The 24076-nt window shown below is 45.0% G+C and overlaps 1 protein-coding gene across 3 annotated transcripts; it reads right to left on the bottom strand.

The window, feature by feature from the left end:
* Positions 1 to 761: 761 nt before the first annotated feature.
* LOC110529170 (stathmin-4) lies at positions 762 to 23293 on the bottom strand. 3 transcript variants are annotated; one of them, XM_036984624.2, is made up of 8 exons: positions 23086 to 23293; positions 16617 to 16664; positions 14132 to 14230; positions 13721 to 13926; positions 12559 to 12750; positions 8210 to 8461; positions 7250 to 7441; positions 762 to 2934 (listed from the first exon to the last, which is right to left on the bottom strand). In XM_036984624.2, the coding sequence occupies exons 2-8, from the start codon at positions 16627 to 16629 to the stop codon at positions 2836 to 2838; spliced, it is 1053 nt and encodes a 350-aa protein (XP_036840519.2). In that variant the 5' UTR covers positions 16630 to 16664; positions 23086 to 23293; the 3' UTR covers positions 762 to 2835. The 3 variants fall into 3 exon arrangements, with proteins under 3 accessions (XP_036840519.2, XP_090098588.1, XP_090098587.1); XM_090242462.1 differs by lacking the exons at positions 7250 to 7441; positions 8210 to 8461 and having other exon boundaries at positions 23086 to 23291; XM_090242461.1 differs by lacking the exons at positions 8210 to 8461; positions 12559 to 12750 and having other exon boundaries at positions 23086 to 23274.
* Between the last annotated feature and the right edge of the window lie 783 nt (positions 23294 to 24076).

Raw genomic sequence — 24076 nt, forward strand, 5'->3', positions numbered from 1 at the left:
AATTGCAATTCATTTCAAAGTCCCTCTTTGCCATGCAAATGAACTGAATCCCCCCCCCCCCCCAAAACAAACATCGATTAAATTGAGATTTTGTGTCACTGTCCTAAACAGTGGAATTATGTTTTTAGAAATTGTACAAATTAATTCAAAACTTTCAGAAAAGTTGAAATGTCTTATGTCAAGTATTCAACCCCTTTGTTACTTAATTATTATTATTTATTTTTTTAATAATTTAACTAGGCAAGTCAGTTAAGAACAAATTCTTATTTACAAGGACAGCCTACAGTGGGTTAACTATCTTGTTCAGGGGTAGAACGACAGATTTGTACCTTGTCAGCTCAGGGATTTGATCAAGCAACCTTTCAGTTACTGGCCCAACGCTCTAACCACTAGGCTACCTGCCGCTCCAAGTTATGGCAAGCCTAAATACGTTCTGGAGTAAAAAGAATATGCTTAAGTCACATAATAAGTTGCATGGACTCCCTCTGTGTTCAATAATAGTGTTTAACATGATTTTTGTAATGACTATCTCATCTCTGTACCCCACAAGCAGTGCATTTCAAACACAGATTCAACCACAAAGACCAGGGAGGTTTTCCAATGCCTCGCGAAGGGCACCTATTGGTAGATGGGTAAAAAACAACAACACTTTGGATGGTGTATCAATACACCCAGTCACTACAAAGATACAGGCATCCTTCCTAACTCAGTTGCCAGAGAGGAAGGAAACCTCTCAGGGATTTCACCATGAGGCCAATGGGGACTTTAAAACAGTTACAGAGTTTAATGGCTGTGATACAAGAACATTTAGGATGAATAAACAGCATTGTAGTTACTCCCCAATACTAACCTAATTGACAGAGTGGCAAGGGAGACTGTACAGAATTTAAATATTCCAAAACATGCATCCTGTTTGCAACAAGGTACTAAAGTAATACTGCAAACAAATGTGGCAAAGCAATTAACTTTTTGTCTTGAATACAAAGTGTTCTGTTTTGGGTCAAATCCACTAGAACACATCACTGAGTACTACTCTCCATATTTCCAAGTATAGTGGTGGCTACATCATGTTATGGGTATGCTTGTAATCGTTAAGGACTGAGGAGTTTTTCAGGATCAAAAATGACTGTAATGGCACAGGCAAAATCCAAGATGAAAACCTGGTTCAGTCTGCTTTCCACCAGTCACTGGGAGATTAATTCACCTTTCAGGAGGACAATAACTTAAAACACAAGGCCAAATCTACACTGGAGTCACCAAGAAGACAGCGAATGTTCCTGAGTGGCCTAGTTACATTTTGGACTTAACTTGGCTTGAAAATCTATGGCAAGACTTGAAAATGGCTGTCTAGCAATGATCAACAACCAACTTGACAGAGATTGAAGAATTTGTGCAAGTATTGTACAATCCAGGTGTGCAAAGTTCTTAGAGACTTACACAAAGAGACTCACAGCTATAAGCGATGCCAAAGTGGATTCAAACATTTATTGACTGTTTTGAATACTTACGTAAATTAGATATTTCTGTATGTCCTTTTTAATACATTTGCTAAAATTATTTGAGTGTATTTGAGACATATTTAGCCTTTTCCAATGACACAATCCAATCTTTTGTCTGATATACACAAATGATTTATCATTGACAGTGTTCCCCGGTAAATTCAAAATGGTGCATGAGCTGGTTACAGCATCCCGATAAAGCTGTAGGGAGAAACGTATCTACACTATAAATCATTTTGATGTGTTGCAGGCGCCTGCAAGTGAGATACAGAGTGTGGATGTTGTTTAGTCAGCTAGTGGGATAGTGGGCTCCGAGGGTGTGTTCAGTCAGCTAGTGGGATAGTGGGCTCTGAGGGTGTGTTCAGTCAGCTCTGGGATAGTGGGCTCTGAGGGTGTTTTAGTCAGCTAGTGGGATAGTGGGGTCTGAGGGTGTGTTCAGTCAGCTCTGGGATAGTGGGCTCTGAGGGTGTGTTCAGTCAGCTCTGGGATAGTGGGCTCTGAGGGTGTGTTCAGTCAGCTCTGGGATAGTGGGCTCTGAGGGTGTGTTTAGTCAGCTCTGGGATAGTGGGCTCTGAGGGTGTGTTCAGTCAGCTCTGGGATAGTGGGCTCTGAGGGTGTGTTCAGACAGCTCTGGGATAGTGGGCTCTGAGGGTGTGTTCAGTCAGCTCTGGGATAGTGGGCTCTGAGGGTGTGTTCAGTCAGCTCTGGGATAGTGGGCTCTGAGGGTGTGTTCAGTCAGCTCTGCGATAGTGGGCTCTGAGGGTGTGTTAATTCAGCTAGTGGGATAGTGGGCTCTGAGGGTGTGTTCAGTCAGCTCTGGGATAGTGGGCTCTGAGGGTGTGTTCAGTCAGCTCTGTGATAGTGGGCTCTGAGGGTGTGTTCAGTCAGCTAGTGGGATAGTGGGCTCTGAGGGTGTGTTCAGTCAGCTCTGCGATAGTGGGCTCTGAGGGTGTGTTCAGTCAGCTAGTGGGATAGTGGGCTCTGAGGGTGTGCTACTGTATGTTTCGGCGCTGACTGAGGCACCATATTGATAACCTACCACTCCACTGTGTTCCAGCACAAACGCCAGATTCACTCTGTCTGTCCCCACATAATTAACATCGTCATTAAAACATCCATTCACACCCAGATCCACTCACACCCTGGTGCACCTTACATTGCCAGCCAGACACATCCTTGTCTCTTTTACTTCATCACAATGTTTTTGTTGTGTGTTGTGGAATCCCTGTTTAGTTTTGTACACTTGTTCCAATTCGTTACCGAATACATTATTAACATGAACATTGACTCCCGTGTTCATAGTTCAGATTGGCTTGTTTTCAGGTCTGTTTTTTTTTTATGGACTCACAAAACCCACTCCCTCGCTCCACTCGTCTTCCAGCTGGCTTCCTCCTTCACTTCTTTTTTTCTTCCTCACCTCTTCGCCGTGTTTATTCTGCCACATGGAAAACAACAACAACAATATTTACATTTAGGAATCTATTAGCATTAAGTCGGTAAAACCCAGATATGAACAGACTAAAACAAATATCTCCAGAGGTTCTCAAGAGAGATACTCAACATGGGAATGACCAGACAAAAACTTGGACAAGCTAGACACCAGAATGAGTTGTGTCTGTATAATTATGAGGTTTGAGATTTTATACAGGAGGAATATACGCTAGATGAGAATTTGTGGTGATGCAAATTTTTTAGAGAGTTAGAATAGATTAACTAAAGGGAGACAGAAAGAGAGTAAGATAGAGAGACACTAGAAATACTAGGAGAGAGAGACACTAGACTAGGAGAGAGAGACACTAGAGAGACTAGGATAGAGAGACACTAGAGAGACTAGGAGAGAGAGACACTAGACTAGGAGAGAGAGAGACACTAGAGAGACTAGGAGAGAGAGACACTAGAGAGACTAGGAGAGAGAGACACTAGAGAGACTAGGAGAGAGAGACACTAGAGAGACTAGGAGAGAGAGACACTAGACTAGGAGAGAGAGACACTAGAGAGACTAGGAGAGAGAGACACTATAGAGACTAGGAGAGAGAGACACTAGAGAGACTAGGAGAGAGAGACACTAGAGAGACTAGGAGAGAGAGACACTAGACTAGGAGAGAGAGACACTAGAGAGACTAGGAGAGATAGACACTAGAGAGACTAGGAGAGAGAGACACTAGACTAGGAGAGAGAGACACTAGACTCGGAGAGAGAGACACTATAGAGACTAGGAGAGAGAGACACTAGAGAGACTAGGAGAGAGAGACTCTAGAGAGACTAGGAGAGAGAGACACTAGACTAGGAGAGAGAGACACTAGAGAGACTAGGAAAGAGAGACACTAGAAAGACTAGGAGAGAGAGACTAGGAGAGAGAGACACTAGACTCGGAGAGAGAGACACTATAGAGACTAGGAGAGAGAGACACTAGAGAGACTAGGAGAGAGAGACTCTAGAGAGACTAGGAGAGAGAGACACTAGACTAGGAGAGAGAGACACTAGAGAGACTAGGAAAGAGAGACACTAGAAAGACTAGGAGAGAGAGACACTAGAGAGACTAGGAGAGAGAGACACTAGACTAGGAGAGAGAGACACTAGAGAGACTAGGAGAGAGAGACACTAGACTAGGAGAGAGATACACTAGAGAGACTAGGAGAGAGAGCCACTAGACTAGGAGAGAGAGACACTAGAGAGACTAGGAGAGAGAGCCACTAGACTAGGAGAGAGAGACACTAGAAAGACTAGGAGAGAGAGACACTAGACTAGGAGAGAGAGACACTAGAGAGACTAGGAGAGAGAAACACTAGAGAGACTAGGAGAGAGAGACACTAGACTAGGAGAGAGAGACACTAGAGACTAGGAGAGAGAGACACTAGAGAGACTAGGATTAAAGTGAGACAAGACTAAAGAGAGAGGAGACTAAAGAGAGAACTACTAGGAGAGAGAGACACTAGACTAGGAGAGAGAGACACTAGAGAGACTAGGATAGAGAGACACTAGAGAGACTAGGAGAGAGAGACACTAGACTAGGAGAGAGAGAGACACTAGAGAGACTAGGAGAGAGAGACACTAGAGAGACTAGGAGAGAGAGACACTAGAGAGACTAGGAGAGAGAGACACTAGAGAGACTAGGAGAGAGAGACACTAGACTAGGAGAGAGAGACACTAGAGAGACTAGGAGAGAGAGACACTATAGAGACTAGGAGAGAGAGACACTAGAGAGACTAGGAGAGAGAGACACTAGAGAGACTAGGAGAGAGAGACACTAGACTAGGAGAGAGAGACACTAGAGAGACTAGGAGAGATAGACACTAGAGAGACTAGGAGAGAGAGACACTAGACTAGGAGAGAGAGACACTAGACTCGGAGAGAGAGACACTATAGAGACTAGGAGAGAGAGACACTAGAGAGACTAGGAGAGAGAGACTCTAGAGAGACTAGGAGAGAGAGACACTAGACTAGGAGAGAGAGACACTAGAGAGACTAGGAAAGAGAGACACTAGAAAGACTAGGAGAGAGAGACTAGGAGAGAGAGACACTAGACTCGGAGAGAGAGACACTATAGAGACTAGGAGAGAGAGACACTAGAGAGACTAGGAGAGAGAGACTCTAGAGAGACTAGGAGAGAGAGACACTAGACTAGGAGAGAGAGACACTAGAGAGACTAGGAAAGAGAGACACTAGAAAGACTAGGAGAGAGAGACACTAGAGAGACTAGGAGAGAGAGACACTAGACTAGGAGAGAGAGACACTAGAGAGACTAGGAGAGAGAGACACTAGACTAGGAGAGAGATACACTAGAGAGACTAGGAGAGAGAGCCACTAGACTAGGAGAGAGAGACACTAGAGAGACTAGGAGAGAGAGCCACTAGACTAGGAGAGAGAGACACTAGAAAGACTAGGAGAGAGAGACACTAGACTAGGAGAGAGAGACACTAGAGAGACTAGGAGAGAGAAACACTAGAGAGACTAGGAGAGAGAGACACTAGACTAGGAGAGAGAGACACTAGAGACTAGGAGAGAGAGACACTAGAGAGACTAGGATTAAAGTGAGACAAGACTAAAGAGAGAGGAGACTAAAGAGAGAAAGACTAAAGAGGGAAAGAGGAAATTAAAGACAGATGGAGACTAAAGAGTGAGGGCAATTAAAGACAGGGAAATTAAAGAGGGAGGGAGACTAAAGAGAGATGGAAACTAAAGAGAGAGGGAGACTAAAGAGAGAGAGAGACTAAAGAGAGAGAGAAATTAAAGAGAGAGGGAAATTAAAGAGAGAGGGAGACTAAAGAGAGAGGGAAATTAAAGAGAGAGCGAGACTAAAGAGAGATGGATATTAAAGAGAGAGGGAGACTAAAGAGAGAGAGAGAGAGATTAAAGAGGGAGACTAAAGACAGAGGGAGATTAAAAAGAGAGAGAAAGAGAGACTAGAGAGAGAGAGACTAAAGAGAGAGGAGACTAAAGTAAGAGGGAGATTAAAGAGGGAAAGAGGAAGGTCAAAGAGAAAGGGAGATTAAAGAGCAAGAGTGCCTATTGTGCGAGGGAGACTAAAGAGAGAGGGAGACTAAAGAGAGAGGGAGACTAAAGAGAGAGGGATACTAAAGAGAGAGGGAGATTAAAGAGAGAGGGATACTAAAGAGAGAGGGAGATTAAAGAGAGAGGGAGATTAAAGAGAGAGGGAGACTAAAGAGAGAGGGAGATTAAAGAGAGAGGGAGATTAAAGAGAGAGGGAGACTAAAGAGAGAGGGAGATTAAAGAGAGAGGGAGACTAAAGAGAGAGCGATACTAAAGAGAGAGGGAGATTAAAGAGAGATGGAGACTAAAGAGAGAGGGAGATTAAAGAGAGAGGGAGACTAAAGAGAGAGGGAGACTAAAGAGAGAGGGAGATTAAAGAGAGAGGGAGACTAAAGAGAGAGGGAGATTAAAGAGAGAGGGAGATTAAAGAGAGAGGAAGACTAAAGAGAGAGCGACACTAAAGAGAGAGGGAGATTAAAGAGAGATGGAGACTAAAGAGAGAGGGAGATTAAAGAGAGAGGGAGACTAAAGAGAGAGCGATACTAAAGAGAGAGGGAGATTAAAGAGAGAGGGAGATTAAAGAGAGAGGGAGACTAAAGAGAGAGGGAAACTAAAGAGAGAGGGAGACTAAAGAGAGAGGGAGATTAAAGAGAGAGGGAGATTAAAGAGAGAGGGAGACTAAAGAGAGAGGGAGATTAAAGAGAGATGGAGACTAAAGAGAGAGGGAGATTAAAGAGAGAGGGAGACTAAAGAGAGAGCGATACTAAAGAGAGAGGGAGATTAAAGAGAGAGGGAGACTAAAGAGAGAGGGAGACTAAAGAGAGGGGGAGATTAAAGAGAGATGGAGATTAAAGAGAGATGGAGACTAAAGAGAGAGGGAGATTAAAGAGAGAGGGAGACTAAAGAGAGAGCGATACAAAAGAGAGACGGAGATTAAAGCGAGAGGGAGACTAAAGAGAGGGAGACTAAAGAGAGAGGGAGACTAAAGAGAGAGGGAGATTAAAGAGAGAGGGAGATTAAAGAGAGAGGGAGACTAAAGAGAGAGGGAGATTAAAGAGGGAGGGAGATTAAAGAGAGTTAGAAGAAAGATATAGAGATATATTGAAATAGAGAGCGATAGAGACGGGAGGGAGAGAGATAAACTCAAGAATAAGAAAGGAGAGGTAAACGTTACTTCTCCTAGAGAAGAGACTAGAGAGAGAGACAGAGAGCGTGACTAGAGGGAAAGAGAAAGAAACTCGAGAGAAAGAAAGCATCACCTTCTCCTGCAGTCGTTCCAACATGGCCGCCAGTAGAGCCTCTCTGTTCTCTTTGTTGGCCTCCATCTTCTGCTCCAGCTTCTCCTTGGCGTTCTTGATGAAGTTGTTGTTCTCCTCTAAGGCCTTCTGAATCACCTCTCTCTCGTGCTCTCTCTTCTCTGCCAGGTGCTTCAGCAACTCAGCCTCCTGACACTAGAGGGCGGTGTGAGGAGAGTATCAGGAGCAGGATACAAACAGACATGGATTATGGTGAGTGTGATTATGCGTATTGAGTGTACGTGCATGATTATGTGTGTGTGTGTCTTCCCTGCCTCATCTTCCTCCTCATCTTCCTCTTCTCCTCTACCTCCTCCCTGTCTCCTAGTGTCTCCTCTCCTCCTCCCTGTCTCCGCTCCTCCTCTCTGTCTCCTAGTGTGTCTCCTCTACCTCCTCCCCATCTCCTAGTGTCTCCTCTACCTCCTCCCTGTCTCCTGTCTCCTCTCCTCCTCCCTGTCTCCTCTCCTCCTCCCTGTCTCCTAGTGTCTCCTCTCCTCCTACCTGTCTCCTAGTGTCTCCTCTACCTCCTCCCTGTCTCCTAGTGTCTCCTCTACCTCCTCCCTGTCTCCTAGTGTCTCATCTCCCCCTCCCTGTCCTCCTCACCTTCCTCCTCTCCTCTCCTCCCTGTCCTCCTCACCTTCTTCCTCTCCTCTCCTCCCTGTCCTCCTCACCTTCCTCCTCTCCTCCTCTCTGTCGTCCTCTCCTTCCTCCTCTCCTCCTCCCTCTCCTCCTCACCTTCCTCCTCTCCTCCCTGTCCTCCTCACCTTCCTCCTCTCCTCTCCTCCCTGTCCTCCTCACCTTCCTACTCTCCTCTCCTCCCTGTCCTCCTCACCTTCCTCCTCTCCTCCCTGTCCTCCTCACCTTCCTCCTCTCCTCCCTGTCCTCCTCACCTTCCTACTCTCCTCTCCTCCCTGTCCTCCTCACCTTCCTCCTCTCCTCTGCAGCATCTAGTTTCTTCTGGATCTCCTCCATGGAGAGTTCCCTGCGTTGGGGCATGGTAACGTTGAGCTCTGGGACGCCATCAAATGACGGAGGCTTCAGGATGACCTCGAAGGCCTGGCCCGACGAACGCTTGTTCAACTCTATCACCTCCACGTCCTTTATCACACACCAGCCCAGATCCACCACATCTGCCAAGGCTAGTACCTTTTTCCTCACCTCTTCTGCATGCTTGTCCTGCCACACAGGAAAACAACAACAACAATATTTACATTCAGGAATCTATTAGCATTAATTGGGTAAAACCCAGACGGAAAAACAGCATAAAACAAAAGCTCCTCAATCAACATGGAAATGATCTGACAGAAACAAAAATTATGTTACGTGTCTTGATAATATTCATTAATTCAAATGTTTTTTGAAAGTGTAAAAAATTCTAATTTAGAGAGACTGGTAAGTGGAAGAGAGAGGGAGATGAAAGAAAGAGTTTGATAAATAAACCAAGAGCTCCTATTGGACAAATGAAAGTGACCCGCCCCCCCTTTCTAATTTTCACTATTTTTGCATATTTTAAAAAAAGATATATAAATTAATTTCACCTTCCTTTAACCAGGTAGGCTAGTTGAGAACAAGTTCTCATTTACAACTGTGACCTGGTCAAGATAAAGCAAAGCAGTGCGACACAAACAACAACACAGAGTTACACAGAATAAACAAACATACAGTCAATAATATAAAATAAAAAGTCAATATACAGTGTGTGCAAATGAGGTGTGATAAGGGAGGTAAGGCAATAAACAGGCCATGGTGGTAAAATAATTACAATATAGCATTAAATACTGGAGTGATAGATGTGCAGAAGATGAGTGTGCAGGTAGAGATGCTGGGGTGCAAAGGAGCAAAATAAATAAAATAAATAACAGTATGGGGATGAGGTAGTTGGATGGGCTATTTACCGATGGGCTATGTACAGGTGCAGTGATCTGTGAGCTGCTCTGACAGCTGGTGCTTAAAGTTAGTGAGGGAGATATGAGTCTCCAGCTTCAGTGATGTTTGCAGTTCGGAATTGGCTTTGGGGGTGACCAGTGAGATATACCTGCTGGAGCGTGTGCTATGGGTGGGTGCTGCTATGGTGACCAATGAGCTGAGATAAGGCGGGGCTTTACCTAGCAAAGACTTTTAGATGACCTGGAGCCAGTTGGTTTGGCGACGAATATGCAGCGAGAGCCAGCCAACGAGAGCATACAGGTCGCAGTGGTGGGTAGCATATGGGGTTTTGGTGACAAAACGGATGGCACTGTGATAGACTGCATCCAATTTGCTGAGTAGAGTGTTGGAGGCTATTTTGTAAATGACATCACCGAAGTCAAGGATCGGTAGGATAGTCAGTTTTACGAGGGTATGTTTGGCAGCATGAGTGAAGGATGCTTTGTTGCGAAATAGGAACCCGATTCTAGATTTAATTTTGAATTGGAGATGCTTAATGTGAGTCTGGAAGGAGAGTTTACAGTCTAACCAGACACCTAGGTATTTGTAGTTGTTCACATATTCTAAGTCAGAACCGTCCAGAGTAGTGATGCTGGACGGGCGGGCAGGTGCGGGCAGCGATTAGTTGAAGAGCATGCATTTAGTTTTACTTGCATTTAAGAGCAGTTGGAGGCCACGGAAGGAGAGTTGTATGGCATTGAAGGCTACTGGTAGCCTGCTGTCATTTCATATGGGGCAAAAACGAGAAGTAGGCTACCCTCGTCTGGAGGTTTGTTAACACAGTGTCCAAAGAAGGGCCAGAAGTATACAGAATGGTGTCGTCTGTGTAGAGGTGGATCAGAGAATCACCAGCAGCAAGAGTGACATCATTGATGTATACAGAGAAAAAAGTCAACCCGAGGATTGAACCCTGTGTTATCCACATAGAGACTGCCAGAAGTCCGGACAACAGGCCCTCCGATTTGACACACTGATCTCTGAGAAGTAGTTCGTGAACCAGGCGAGGCAGTCATTTGACAAACCAAGGATGTTGAGTCTGCCAATAAGAATGTGATGATTGACAGAGTCGAAAGCCTTGGCCAGGTCAATGAATGAATACAACTGCACAGTATTGTCTCTTATCGATGGCGGTTATGATATGGTTTAGGACCTTGAGCATGGCTGAGGTGCACCCATGACCAGCTCGGAAACCAGATTGCATAGTGGAGAAGGTACGGTGGGATTTGAAATGGTCGGTGATCTGTTTGTTATCTTGGCTTTCGAAGACCTTCGAAAGGCAGGGCAGGATAGATATAGGTCTGTAGCAGTTTGGGTCTAGAGTGTCTCCCCTTTTGAAGAGGGGGATGACCGCGGCAGCTTTCCAATCTTTGGGGTTCTCAGAAGATACGAAAGAGAGGTTGAACAGGCTAGTGATAGGGGTTGCAACCATTTCTGCAAATCGTTTTTGAAAGCGAGGGTCCAGATTATCTAGCCCAGCTGATTTGTCGGGGTCCAGATTTTGCCGCTCTTTCAGAACATCAGCTATCTGGATATGGGTGAAGGAGAAATGGGGAGGCTTGGGAAAGTTGCTGTGGTTGGTGCAGGACTGTTGACCGGGGTAGGGGTAGCCAGGTGGGAAGCATGGCCAGCCGTAGAAAAATGCTTATTGAAATTCTCAATTATCGCTGATTTATCGTTGGTGACAATATTTCCTAGCCTCAGTGCAGTGGGCAGCTGGGAGGAGATGCTCTGATTCTCCATGGACTTTACAGCGTACCCAGAACTTTTTTGAGTTTGTGCTAAAGGGCGCAAATTTCTGTTTGAAAAAGCTAGCCTTTGCTTTCCTAAATGCCTGTGTATATTGGTTCCTAACTTCTCTGAAAAGTTGCATATCGCTGGGGCTATTCGATGCTAATGCAGAACGCCACAGGATGTTTTTGTGCTGGTCAAGGGCAAACAGGTCTGGAGTGAACCAAGGGCTATATCTGTTCCTGGTTCTAAATGTTTTGAACGGGGCATGCTTATTTAAGATGGTGAGGAAAGCACTTTTAAAGAACATCCAGGCATCCTCTACAGACAGAATGAGGTCAATATCCTTCCTGGCTTTTTCTAAGGATACCCCGGTCAGGTCGATTAGAAAGGCCTGCTCACTGAAGTGTTTTAGGGAGCGTTTGACAGTGATGAGGGGTGGTCATTTGACCGCAGACCCATTACGGATGCAGGCAATGAGGCAGTGATTGCTGATATCCTGGTTGACGAAGGCAGAGGTATATTTGGAGGGCAGATTGGTTAGGATGATATCTATGAGGGTGCCCATGGTTACACATTTGGGGTTGTACCTGGTAGGTTCATTGATAATTTGTGTGAGATTGAGGGCAATCACACTTAGATTGTAGGATGGCCGGGGTGTTAAGCATGTTCCAGTTTAGGTCACCTAACAGCACGAGCTCTGAAGATAGATGGGGGGCAATCAGTTCACATATGGTGTCCAGGGCACAGCTGGGGGCAGAAGGTGGTCTATAGCAAGCAATAACGGTGAGAGACATGTTTATGGCAAGGTGGATTTTTAAAAGTAGAAGCTCAAATTGTTTGGGCACAGACCTGGATAGTAAGACAGAACTCTGCAGGCTATCTCTGCAGTAGATTGCAACTCCGCAGAGTGTGGTGTGCAACTCCAACATCCGGGTTGGCAGAGTGTGCTAAGGCAGTGAATAAAACAAATTTAGGGAGGAGGCTTCTAATGTTAACATGCATGAAACCAAGGCTTGTACAGTTACAGAAGTCAACAAATGAGAGCGCCTGGGGAATGGGAGTGGAGCTAGGCACTACAGGGCCTGGATTAACCTCTACATCACCAGAGGAACAGAGGAGAAGTTGGAAGGGTATGCCTAAAGGCTATAAGAACTGGTTGTCTAGTACGTTCGGAACAGAGAGTAAAAGGAGCAGGTTTCTGGGAGCGATAGAATAGATTCAAGGCATAATGTACAGACAAAGATATGGTAGGATGTGAGTGACGATGAGAGAGCTATTGTTATTTGTAAACTCAGGTTCCCTTTATCTAATATTAGGTTTTGGTTGAAGATCTGATAACATTCAGTGTTTAAAATATGCAAAAATAGAGAAAATCAGAAAGGGAGCAAATACTTTTTCAAGGCACTGTAAATAAAATAGAGGGAGGGAGACTAGAGAGAGAGAGAGAGACTAGAAAGAGACCAGAGAGAGAAACTCAAGATAAATAAATAAGGAGAACAGACAGACAGACAGACAGACAGACAGACAGACAGACAGACAGACAGACAGACAGACAGACAGACAGACTGACTGAAGAGAGAATAAAGAGAAAGAGCACGACCGTGGCGAAACATCACCTTCTCCTGCAGTCGTTCCAACATGGCCGCCAGTAGAGCCTCTCTGTTCTCCTTGTTGGCCTCCATCTTCTGCTCCAGCTTCTCCTTGGAGTTCTTGATGAAGTTATTGTTCTCCTCTAAGGCCTTCTGAATCACCTCTCTCTCGTGCTCTCTCTTCTCTGCCAGGTGCTTCCGCAGCTCAGCCTCTTGGCACTAGAGGGTGGTGTGAGTAGTGGTGTCAGGATACAGACAGGTGTGTGTTTGTGCCATAGAGATACTTAGAGGATGCAACATCTGTCCCATTATGGCGCCTGAGATCATGGGCAGCGCTATTGAGGACCATCTCCATTTTGAAGAAGTCAATGTTCTTCTTCTACTTCTATGAATTAGTAAATAAACGGAACCTTCCTTAACCAATAGGAAGTCCCGCTTCAAATTGGTGAAAGTCCTCAATGGCGCTGCCCATGCTAAAAACGGGCTTTTGAGAGTCCTCCATCGCTATGGTTAGTGTGTATGTATCTCTACTCCTCCCTGTCTCCTAGTGTCTCCTCTCCTCCATCGCTATGGTTAGTGTGTGTATGTATCTCTACTCCTCCCTGTCTCCTAGTGTCTCCTCTCCTCCATCGCTATGGTTAGTGTGTGTATGTATCTCTACTCCTCCCTGTCTCCTAGTGTCTCCTCTCCTCTATTGCTATGGTTAGTGTGTGTATGCATGCATCTCTACTCCTCCCTGTCCTCCTCACCTCCTCCCTGTCCTCCTCACCTTCCTCCTCTCCTCTCCTCCCTGTCCTCCTCACCTTCCTCCTCTCCTCTCCTCCCTGTCCTCCTCACCTTCCTTCTCTCCTCTCCTCCCTGTCCTCCTCACCTTCCTCCTCTCCTCCATACCCTCCTCACCTTCCTCCTCTCCTCCCTACCTTCCTCCTCTCCTTTCCTCCCTTTCTCCTAGTGTCTCCTCTCCTCCCTGTCCTCCTCACCTTCCTCCTCTCCTCTCCTCCCTGTCCTCCTCACCTTCCTCCTCTCCTCTCCTCCCTGTCCTCCTCACCTTCCTCCTCTCCTCCATACCCTCCTCACCTTCCTCCTCTCCTCCCTACCTTCCTCCTCTCCTTTCCTCCCTTTCTCCTAGTGTCTCCTCTCCTCCCTGTCCTCCTCACCTTCCTCCTCTCCCCCTCCCTGTCCTCCTCACCTTCCTCCTCTCCTCTGCAGCCTCTAGTTTCTTCTGGATCTCCTCCATGGAGAGTTCTCTGCGTTGGGGCATGGTAGCGTTGAACTCTGGGACGCCATCAAATGACGGAGGCTTCAGGATGACCTCGAAGGCCTGGCCCGAAGAACGCTTGTTCAACTCTATCACCTCCACGTCCTTTATCACACACCAGCCCAGATCCACCGCATCTGGGGATGGGACAGGAGCTTTAAAACACAACCTTTAGACAACTACCTAGCTCACATGTTTCTACATATTCTGCAAATGGATTTCTTTCTTCAATGCTTCTTCTTTTCTATTTCGTTTCTACCTGAATATGTTGTACTAATGTATGAAACGTCAGGAAGTACAAGGTAGAACTTATAAATTAACTTTAAGAACGTGTTGTTTTACCTTCTGCTTTGTACGTGGGTTTACAGTCGATGGTCTGAGGGTTGATGCAGGAGCAGAACAGAGACACCAGGGGGAGCTCTTTCAACTTCTCTCTGTACGCTGCATGGGAAACACACATGTAGTTAGCTATATATATACAGTGCCTTCATCTCCTCTCTGATCACAGATAAATGCAGGGCCTTCATCTCCTCTCTGATCACAGATAAATGCAGGGCCTTCAGAAATTATTCAGACCCTTTTACTTTTCCCACATTTTGTTACTTTACATTTTATTATTATTCTAAAATTACTTTACATACAGCCTTATTCTAAAATTACTTTACATACAGCCTTATTCTAAAATGACTTTACATACAGCCTTATTCTAAAATTACTTTACATACAGCCTTATTCTAAAATTACTTTACATACAGCCTTATTCTAAAATTGCTTTACATACAGCCTTATTCTAAAATTACTTTACATACAGCCTTATTCTAAAATGACTTTACATATTGTTATTATTCTAAAATGACTTTACATATTGTTATTATTCTAAAATGACTTTACATACAGCCTTATTCTAAAATTACTTTACATATTGTTATTATTCTAAAATTACTTTACATATTGTTATTATTCTAAAATGACTTTACATACAGCCTTATTCTAAAATTACTTTACATATTGTTATTATTCTAAAATTACTTTACATATTGTTATTATTCTAAAATTACTTTACATATTGTTATTATTCTAAAATGACTTTACATACAGCCTTATTCTAAAATTACTTTACATACAGCCTTATTCTAAAATTGATTACGTTGTTTCTCCCCCCTCATCAATCTATACACAATAATGAAAAGGATTTTTTTTTGTTGTTGAAATTTTACATTTTACAAATGTATTAAAAAATAGAACTGTGAAATATCACATTTTACATCAGTATTTAGACCCTTTACTCAGCACTTTGTTGAAACACCTTTGGTAGTGATTACAGCATCGAGTCGTCTTGGGTATGACGCTACAAGCTTGGCACACCTGTATTTGGGGAGTTTCTCCTGTTATTCTCCGCAGATCCACTCAAGCGCTGTCAGGTTGGATGGGGAGAGTTGCTGCACAGCTATTTTCAGGTCTCTCCAGAGATGTTCGATCGGGTTCAAGTCTGGGCTCTGGCTGGGCCACTTAACGACATTCATGGAGTTCTGTCAGTGACCATCGGGTTCTTGGTCACCTCCCTGACCAAGGCCTTTCTCCCCTGATTGCTCAGTTTGGCTATGCGGACAGCTTTAGGGAGTCTTGTTGGTTCCAAACTTCTTCCATTTAAGAGACACTGTGTTATTGGGGAACTTCAATGCTGCAGACTTTTTTTGGTACCCTTCGAGTTGTGTCGAGTTCTGGGACATCCCACGGAGCATCATTAAATCCATTATAAAAAAAACTGGAAAGAATATGGCACCACAACAAACCTGTCAAGAGAGGGCCACCCAACAAAGAGACCCTGAATGAGCTGCAAAGCTCCACAGCAGAGATTGGAGTATCCGTCCATAGGACCATGTTAAGCCGTACACTCCACAGAGCAGGGCTTTACGGAAGAATGGCCAGAAAAAAAGCCCTTGCTTAAAGAAAAAAATGAAGCAAAAGAAGTCAGATGAGACTAAAATTGAGCTTTTTGGCCATCAAGGAAAACGCTATGTCTGGCGCAAACCCAACACCTCGAGAACACCATCCTCACAGTGAAGCATGGTGCTGGATGGCGCTAAATACAAGGAAATTCTTGAGTCTTCCAGAGATTTGAGACTGAGACGGAGGTCCACCTTCCAGCCGGACAAGGACCCTAAGCATACTGCTAAAGCAACACTCAAGTGGTTTAAGGGGAAACATTTAAATGTCTTGGAATGGCCTAGTCAAAGCCCAGACCTAAATCCAGTTGAGAATCTGTGGTATGACTTAAAGATTGTTGTACATCAGTGGAACCCAACCAACTTGAAGGAGCTGGAGCAGTTTTGCCTTGAAGAATCGGCAAAAATCCCAGTGGCTAGATGTGCCAAGCTTATAGAGACATACCCCAAGAGACTTGCAGCTGTAATTGCTGCAAAAGGTGGCTCTACAAAGTATTGACTTTGGGAGGGTGAATAGTTATGCACGCTCAAGTTTTCAGTTTTCTTTGTCTAATTTCTTGTTTGATAACCCCCCCCCCAAAACAAATCTATTTACTTCCAGGTTATAAGGCAATAAAATAGGAAAAATGCCAAGGCGGATGAATACTTTTGCAAGCCACTGTAGTCCACTGTACAGTGCAGTGTGTCTCTGACAGTGTAAACCTAGCCAACACCCAACTACGGCCTCTGGCTAGGGCTAGACTAATAGTGTGTTGTATTACATAAAACAAGTATACAAACGTATGTTTGATGTCTCCTGTCAGCATTAATGGCCTTTTGTTGGAGGTACATCTAGGGTTTTATGAAGGTATTGTGTATTGTATATGAAGATAAGTGCTTACCTGCTAGGGTCATGATTCCACTGTGTTGAGCTCAGGTCAATGCTGTTCCTGTAGACAAAGAGGGCTTCAATGAGATTTTACTTTATAAGAATGATTATTAAAATATATCACCCAGGGTCACGCTATGTTCAAGAGACTGGTGCTTGAAGTCTTAATGAGGAAATAGACAAATCTGTGAATGGTAATAAAAAAAGTGTTAGTTTTGAAGAGAGGGTATCTGATAATCCTGATGTTTGTGATATAAGTCGTTCAGGTTAACCTTACTGCTACGCACTATAACCTGTACCAGTGTGACTGTGTGATAAATCACAGTCGTGACACGTGGAGAACTGCAGAGTGCATTCAGATGAGAGAGAAAATGAGAGAGAGAGAGAGAGAGAGAGAGAGAGAGAGAGAGAGAGAGAGAGAGAGGGCAAGAGATGGAAAAAGAGAGAGACAGAGAAAAAGAGAGACTGAGAGAGGTGGAGAGGGAGAGGGAAGGAGGGGTGGCAGTCCTTCTCCCTCCAGATCTCTCCACCAGCTGCTCTCTCTGTCTCCACCCTTCCTCAGATGGGCTCCTCAACACTGAACTAATGCAAAATATTACCAAAATCTGTTCTTACATGACTTTCTTCTTCAGGGGCCTAACACTACTACCAACTGGGCACACACCACGTCATTTCACCAACCTGGAATAGACGTTGAATTGACGTCTGGGTAGTTTCTTCTTCAGGCTCCTAATACTATTCATTTTAGGGCCAGTTCTTGGATCGAAAAGGGTTAAACCGTCCCGTATTAGTCAGGCTAACTCCTAACTCCTAACTCCTAACTCCTAACTCCTAACTCCAAGTCCTCCTGACTAACCCTTAGTCAGGCTAACTCCTAACTCCAAATCCTCCTGACTAACCCTTAGTCAGGCTAACTCCTAACTCCTAACTCCTAACTCCAAATCCTCCTGACTAACCCTTAGTCAGGCTAACTCCTAACTCCTAACTCCTAACTCATAACTCCAAGTCCTCCTGACTAACCCTTAGTCAGGCTAACTCATAACTCCAAGTCCTCCTGACTAACCCTTAGTCAGGCTAACTCATAACTCCAAGTCCTCCTGACTAACCCTTAGTCAGGCTAACTCCTAACTCCAAGTCCTCCTGACTAACCCTTAGTCAGGCTAACTCCTAACTCCAAGTCCTCCTGACTAACCCTTAGTCAGGCTAACTCATAACTCCAAGTCCTCCTGACTAACCCTTAGTCAGGCTAACTCCTAACTCCTAACTCCTAACTCATAACTCCAAGTCCTCCTGACTAACCCTTAGTCAGGCTAACTCCTAACTCCAAGTCCTCCTGACTAACCCTTAGTCAGGCTAACTCATAACTCCAAGTCCTCCTGACTAACCCTTAGTCAGGCTAACTCCTAACTCCAAGTCCTCCTGACTAACCCTTAGTCAGGCTAACTCCTAACTCCAAGTCCTCCTGACTAACCCTTAGCCAGGCTAACTCATAACTCCAAGTCCTCCTGACTAACCCTTAGTCAGGCTAACTCCAAACTCCTAACTCCAAGTCCTCCTGACTAACAATTAGTCAGGCTAACTCATAATTCCAAGTCCTCCTTGACTAACATACTGACTAGCATAGTACTTAATGGCAAATAAACCTGGTAAATATCTCGCATCTCTCACGAAACAAATACACGCTAAACCAGTTATAATTTAAAAGACAAAGGTACAAAATGCGGTAATTAAAAACAACAATGTGATTAATTACGATTTTATAAGCTTCCATGAAAATGTCCAGCGCATTTGGAAAGTATTCAGACCCCTCCCCTTTTCCACATTTTGTTACGTTACAGCCTTATTCTAAAATTGATTAAATAAAATAAAAATCTTCATCAATCTACACACAATACCCCATAATGCCAAAGCAAAACTGTGTTTTAAGAAAAGTTTGCAAATGTATTAAAATAAAAAACAGAAATACCTTATTTACATAAGTATTTAGACCCTTTGCTATGAGACTTGAAATTGAGCTCAGGTGCTTCCTGTTTCCATTAATCATCCTTGAGAAGTTTCTACAACTTCATTGGAGTCCACTTGTAGTACCTTCAATTGATTGGACATGATTTGGAAAGGCACACAGCAAAAACTAAGCCATGAGGTCGAAGGAATTGTCCGTAGAGCTCCGAGACAGGATTGTGTCGAGGCACAGATCTGGGGAAGGATACCAAAAGATTTCTGCAGCATTAAAGGTCCCCAAGAACACAGTGGCCTCCATCATTCTTAAATGGAAGAAGTTTGGAAGCACCAAGACTCTTCCTAGAGCTGGCCGCCGGCCAAACTGAGCACTCTGGGGAGAAAGGTCTGGGAGGTGACCAAGAACCCGATGGTCACTCTGACAGAGCTCCAGAGTTCCTCTGTGTAGATGGGAGAACCTTCCAGAAGGACAATCATCTCTGCTGTACTCCACCAATCAGGCCTTTATGGTAGAGTGGCCAGACGGAAGCATCTGAAAGCCTGCTTGGAGTTTGCCAAAAGGCACCTAAAGGACAGACCATGAGAAATAAGATTCTCTGGTATGATGAAACCAAGTTTGAACTATTTGGCCTGAATGCCACATCTGGAAGAAACCTGGCATCATCTCTACGGTGAAGCATGGTGGTGGCAGCATCTCTATGGTGAAGCATGGTGGTGGCAGCATCATGCTGTGGGGATGTTTTTCAACAGCAGGGACTGGGATACTAGTCAGAAATGAGGGAAAGATGAACTAAGCAAAGTACAGAGAGGTCCTTGATGAAAACCTGCTCCAGAGCACTCAGGACCTCAGACTGGGTTTCGGGACCTTCCAACGACCCTAAGCACACAGCCAAGCCAGTGCAGGTGAGGATTCGGGACAAGTCTCTGAATGTCCTTGAATGGCCCAGCCAGAGCCCGGACTTGAACCCGATGAAACATCTCTAGAGAGACCTGAAAATAGCTGTCCAACCTGACAGAGCTTGAGAGGATCTGCAGAGAAGAATGGGAGAAACTCCCCAAATACAGGTGTGCAAGCTTGTAGAAGAAGACTCAATGCTGTAATCGCTGCCAAAGGTCCTTCAACAAAGTACTGAGTAAAGGGTCTGAATACTTATGTAAATGTGAAATGTCTGTTTGTTTTTATACATTTGCAAACATTTATAAAACCATTGTGGAGTATTGTGTGTAGGTTGATAAGCGAAAAAACAACGACAAAATTCCCCCAAATTCTACTGCACAACGGCAGAGTCATGTCTTAACTGTAAAACTAACAACGACTCAATAATCTATGCTTTCTGGGAACGCGATGAAGTCCAAGAATTATGGGCGGAGCAGAAAATGTGTCTAGCAGAAATATTATAATGTAAACTTACCTATAATCCGTCTGCCTGCATATTTCAAGACACGGCGTATGGGGCCGTAGTGATATACAAAATGGGCTGGATAATTCATTTCTCATCACTCATCTTGAAAAAACACATACTAAAAACTTGGGAATAAATCAATCCGCCATTAAATGATTTCTTATTGAAATAGCATGGGCAACCAAGATACATTTATACATTTTTTTTTTTACAATTTAAGACCATGTGGAAAACAATAACAAAGGCACTAGGGATGGGGGTGTGGCCAGGCACTAGGGATGGGGGTGTGGCCAGGCACTAGGGATGGGGGTGTGGCCAGGCACTAGAGATGTGGGTGTGGCCAGGCACTAGAGATGTGGGTGTGGCCAGGCACTAGAAATGGGGGTGTGGCCAGGCACTAGGCCTGTGGGTGTGGCCAGGCACTAGAGATGTGGGTGTGGCCAGGCACTAGGGATGGGGGTGTGGCCAGGCACTAGAGATGGGGGTGTGGCCAGGCACTAGGGATGTGGGTGTGGCCAGGCACTAGAGATGGGGGTGTGGCCAGGCACTAGGGCTGTGGGTGTGGCCAGGCACTAGGGATGGGGGTGTGGCCAGGCACTAGGGATAGGGGTGTGGCCAGGCACTAGGGATGGGGGTGTGGCCAGGCACTAGGGATGGGGGTGTGGCCAGGCACTAGGGATAGGGGTGTGGCCAGGCACGAGGGATGGGGGTGGGAGCATGCGAGTCTGGGCAGATGAGATGTCGTCGTTGTTTGTGTGCGTCTGTAAATTGTTGTTTGTATGTGTATGTTAGTATTTGGTGTAAAAATAAATGATTGGTTATTAAAAAAATTGCCAATCAAAGCAGAAATAAGCACAACTCTGTGCAAATAGTGTATTTCCAACAGCCTCCTGTCCAGACCACTGTGACTGTCCTTATCTGTGTGTCACAGCTCTCTCTCCACTGTGACTGTCCAGACCGCTGTGTCACAGCTCTCTCTCCACTGTGACTGTCCAGACCGCTGTGTCACAGCTCTCTCTCCACTGTGACATGATACCTCTAGAGACCAGTGGTGCCCTGCCCACACTCTGTCACCCGAGAGGCTGGTCGATAGAAACATTATGCATGGTAAGCTGTTCACTTCTTGTTTGTCAATAAAGAAGACAGGGAAGTCTGCATTCTCTCCTCTGTCTGTCTTCCTCTCCTCTGTCTGTCTGTCTGTCTGTCTGTCTTCCTCTCGTCTGTCTGTCTGTCTTCCTCTCGTCTGTCTGTCTGTCTTCCTCTCTTGCTGTCATCAGCGTGTCAGTAGATCTATGCTACTTTTCTAAATAAAGCCTACTATCCATATTCTCTCTCTCTCTCTCTCTCTCTCTCTCTCTCTCTCTCTGTCTCTCTCTCTCTCTCTCTCTCTCTCTCTCTCTCTCTCTCTCTCTCTCTCTCTCTTCTCTCTCTCTCTCTCTCTCTCTCTCTCTCTTCTCTCTCTCTCTCTCTCTCTCTCTCTCTCTCTCTCTCTTCTCTCTCTCTCTCTCTCTCTCTCTCTCTCTCTCTCTCTCTCTCTCTCTCTCTCTCTCTCTCTCTCTGTCCTCACTTCCCCTCTATCATCCCCCCCCCCCCGTCTCCTCCTTTCCTTATCCTATTACCTAATGTCCAGTCAGCACCGCTCATCCCAAAACACACCCACCCAGAGTGAATCCAGTGCTCGGAAGCTGATGTCCAACGACGTGAATATACACAGAGTATCGTTCAGCTGAAAGTGCTGTTTTTGGAACGCATGGTCACGAGGATCTAGGTAAATACCTGAATGATGAATCTTATGTGATCCTGTTCTCACAGCCAGACAGACAGACAGAGACCCTGCCTGTTGTCATACATACTGCGAACACAGAGACAGACAACGCTGAGGATAGGATACGTTATTACTGACAGACGGACACAACATAGAGAGAGAGAGAGTACCTGATTACTGACAGACAGAGGGACACAACGTGGAGAGAGAGAGTACCTGATTACTGACAGACAGACACAACATAGAGAGAGAGAGAGTACCTGATTACTGACAGACAGAGGGACACAACATGGAGAGAGAGTACCTGATTACTGACAGACAGAGGGACACAACGTGAGAGAGAGAGTACCTGATTACAGACAGACAGACAGACACAACATGGAGAGAGAGTACCTGATTACTGACAGACAGACAGACACAACGTGGAGAGAGAGTGTACCTGATTACAGACAGACACAACGTGGAAAGAGAGAGTACCTGATTACTGACAGACAGAGGGACACAACATGGAGAGAGAGAGTACCTGATTACTGACAGACAGACAGACACAACATGGAGAGCGAGAGTACCTGATTACTGACAGACAGACAGACACAACGTGGAGAGAGAGTGTACCTGATTACAGACAGACAGACAGACACAACGTGGAAAGAGAGAGTACCTGATTACTGACAGACAGACAGACAAACAGACAGACACAACATGGAGAGAGAGAGAGTACCTGATTACAGACAGACAGATAGACAGACAGACAGACAGACAGACAGACAGACAGACAGACACAACATGGAGAGAGTACCTGATTACTGACAGACACAACATGGAGAGAGAGAGAGAGTACCTGATTACAGACAGACACAACATGGAGAGAGAGAGAGAGTACCTGATTACAGACAGACACAACATGGAGAGAGAGAGAGTACCTGATTACAGACAGCAGATAGACAGACAGACAGACAGACAGACAGACAGACAGACAGACAGACAGACAGACAGACAGACACAACATGGAGAGAGAGAGAGAGTACCTGATTACAGACAGACACAACATGGAGAGAGAGAGTACCTGATTACAGACAGACAGAACATGGAGAGAGAGAGAGAGTACCTGATTACAGACAGACAGAACATGGAGAGAGAGAGTACCTGATTACAGACAGACAGAACATGGAGAGAGAGAGGACACAGCGTTCCTAGACGACAGTTGTTGCATCGTTTTCCAGTACAGCCAACAGCTACTACACTACATCCTTTAGTAACATCCCATTTAATATTAGTGGTACTACCCCCAGATAACGGTCTACCTCCTTGATGTCTCTCTGTGTTATGTTCAGGAGAGGCGTGTTTTTCCTTACCCTCCTCTGGAGCAGGGCTGAGTTGATTGTGGTAGATGGGGTTGGTGGGGTAGGTCCGGGTTATCAGGCTGTCTCTCTCTCTGTCAGTCTTGTTCCTTGGATACAGACTAGCGGCAGCATCAGCAACAGCCCCTCTACTACCCCATGACATCACCACCGGGCTCTGCTATTGGTCCAGAGGAGTGCCAGCATCTAGCCCTGGCAGCCTATCAGGGTTTGAGAGCAGGGAGGGGGGGGGGGGGGGGGGGCTGTTAAGGGTGTGTGTGTGTCTGTGTGTGCCATGCAGGCAGCACGAGAGACAAATAAATTATTGACATCTTCCTGACTTTAAACAGAGGACCAAGAGGATTCCTTTAGCCTCATTATTATGTCTCTCTCTCTCCGTCAACAGTGAAGAGGCGACTCCGGGATGCTGGCCTTCTAGGCAGAGTTGCAAAGAAAAGCCATATCTCAGACTGGCCAATAAAAAGAAAAGATTAAGATGGGCAACAGAACACAGACACTGGACAGAGGAACCTAGAAGGCCAGACATGAGACAGTCTGTTTACTATATAATGGGTTGTTACTATATAATGGGTTGTTACTATATAATGGGTTGTTACTATATAATGGGTTGTTATGGTATGATGGGTTGTTAGGGTATGATGGGTTGTTACTATATAATGGGTTGTTACTATATGATGGGTTGTTACTATATGATGGGTTGTTATGGTATGATGGGTTGTTATGGTATGATGGGTTGTTACTATATAATGGGTTGTTATGGTATGATGGGTTGTTACTATATTATGGGTTGTTATGGTATGATGGGTTGTTACTATATAATGGGTTGTTACTATATGATGGGTTGTTATGGTATGATGGGTTGTTAGGGTATGATGGGTTGTTAGGGTATGATGGGTTGTTAGGGTATGATGGGTTGTTACTATATAATGGGTTGTTACTATATAATGGGTTGTTACTATATAATGGGTTGTTACTATATGATGGG

This window comes from Oncorhynchus mykiss, chromosome 8 (genome assembly GCF_057628025.1).
Source record: "Oncorhynchus mykiss isolate SJ-2025 chromosome 8, ASM5762802v1, whole genome shotgun sequence".
NCBI lineage: Eukaryota > Metazoa > Chordata > Actinopteri > Salmoniformes > Salmonidae > Oncorhynchus > Oncorhynchus mykiss.

Coding starts and splice junctions, on each gene's coding strand:
- LOC110529170 (XM_036984624.2), bottom strand. Junction 13,927..14,131: donor ACCCACGTACAAAGCAGAAG/GTAAAACAACAC, acceptor TCCCATCCCCAG/ATGCGGTGGATCTGGGCTGG. Junction 2,935..7,249: donor TGGAACGACTGCAGGAGAAG/GTGATGCTTTCT, acceptor TCCATGTGGCAG/AATAAACACGGCGAAGAGGT.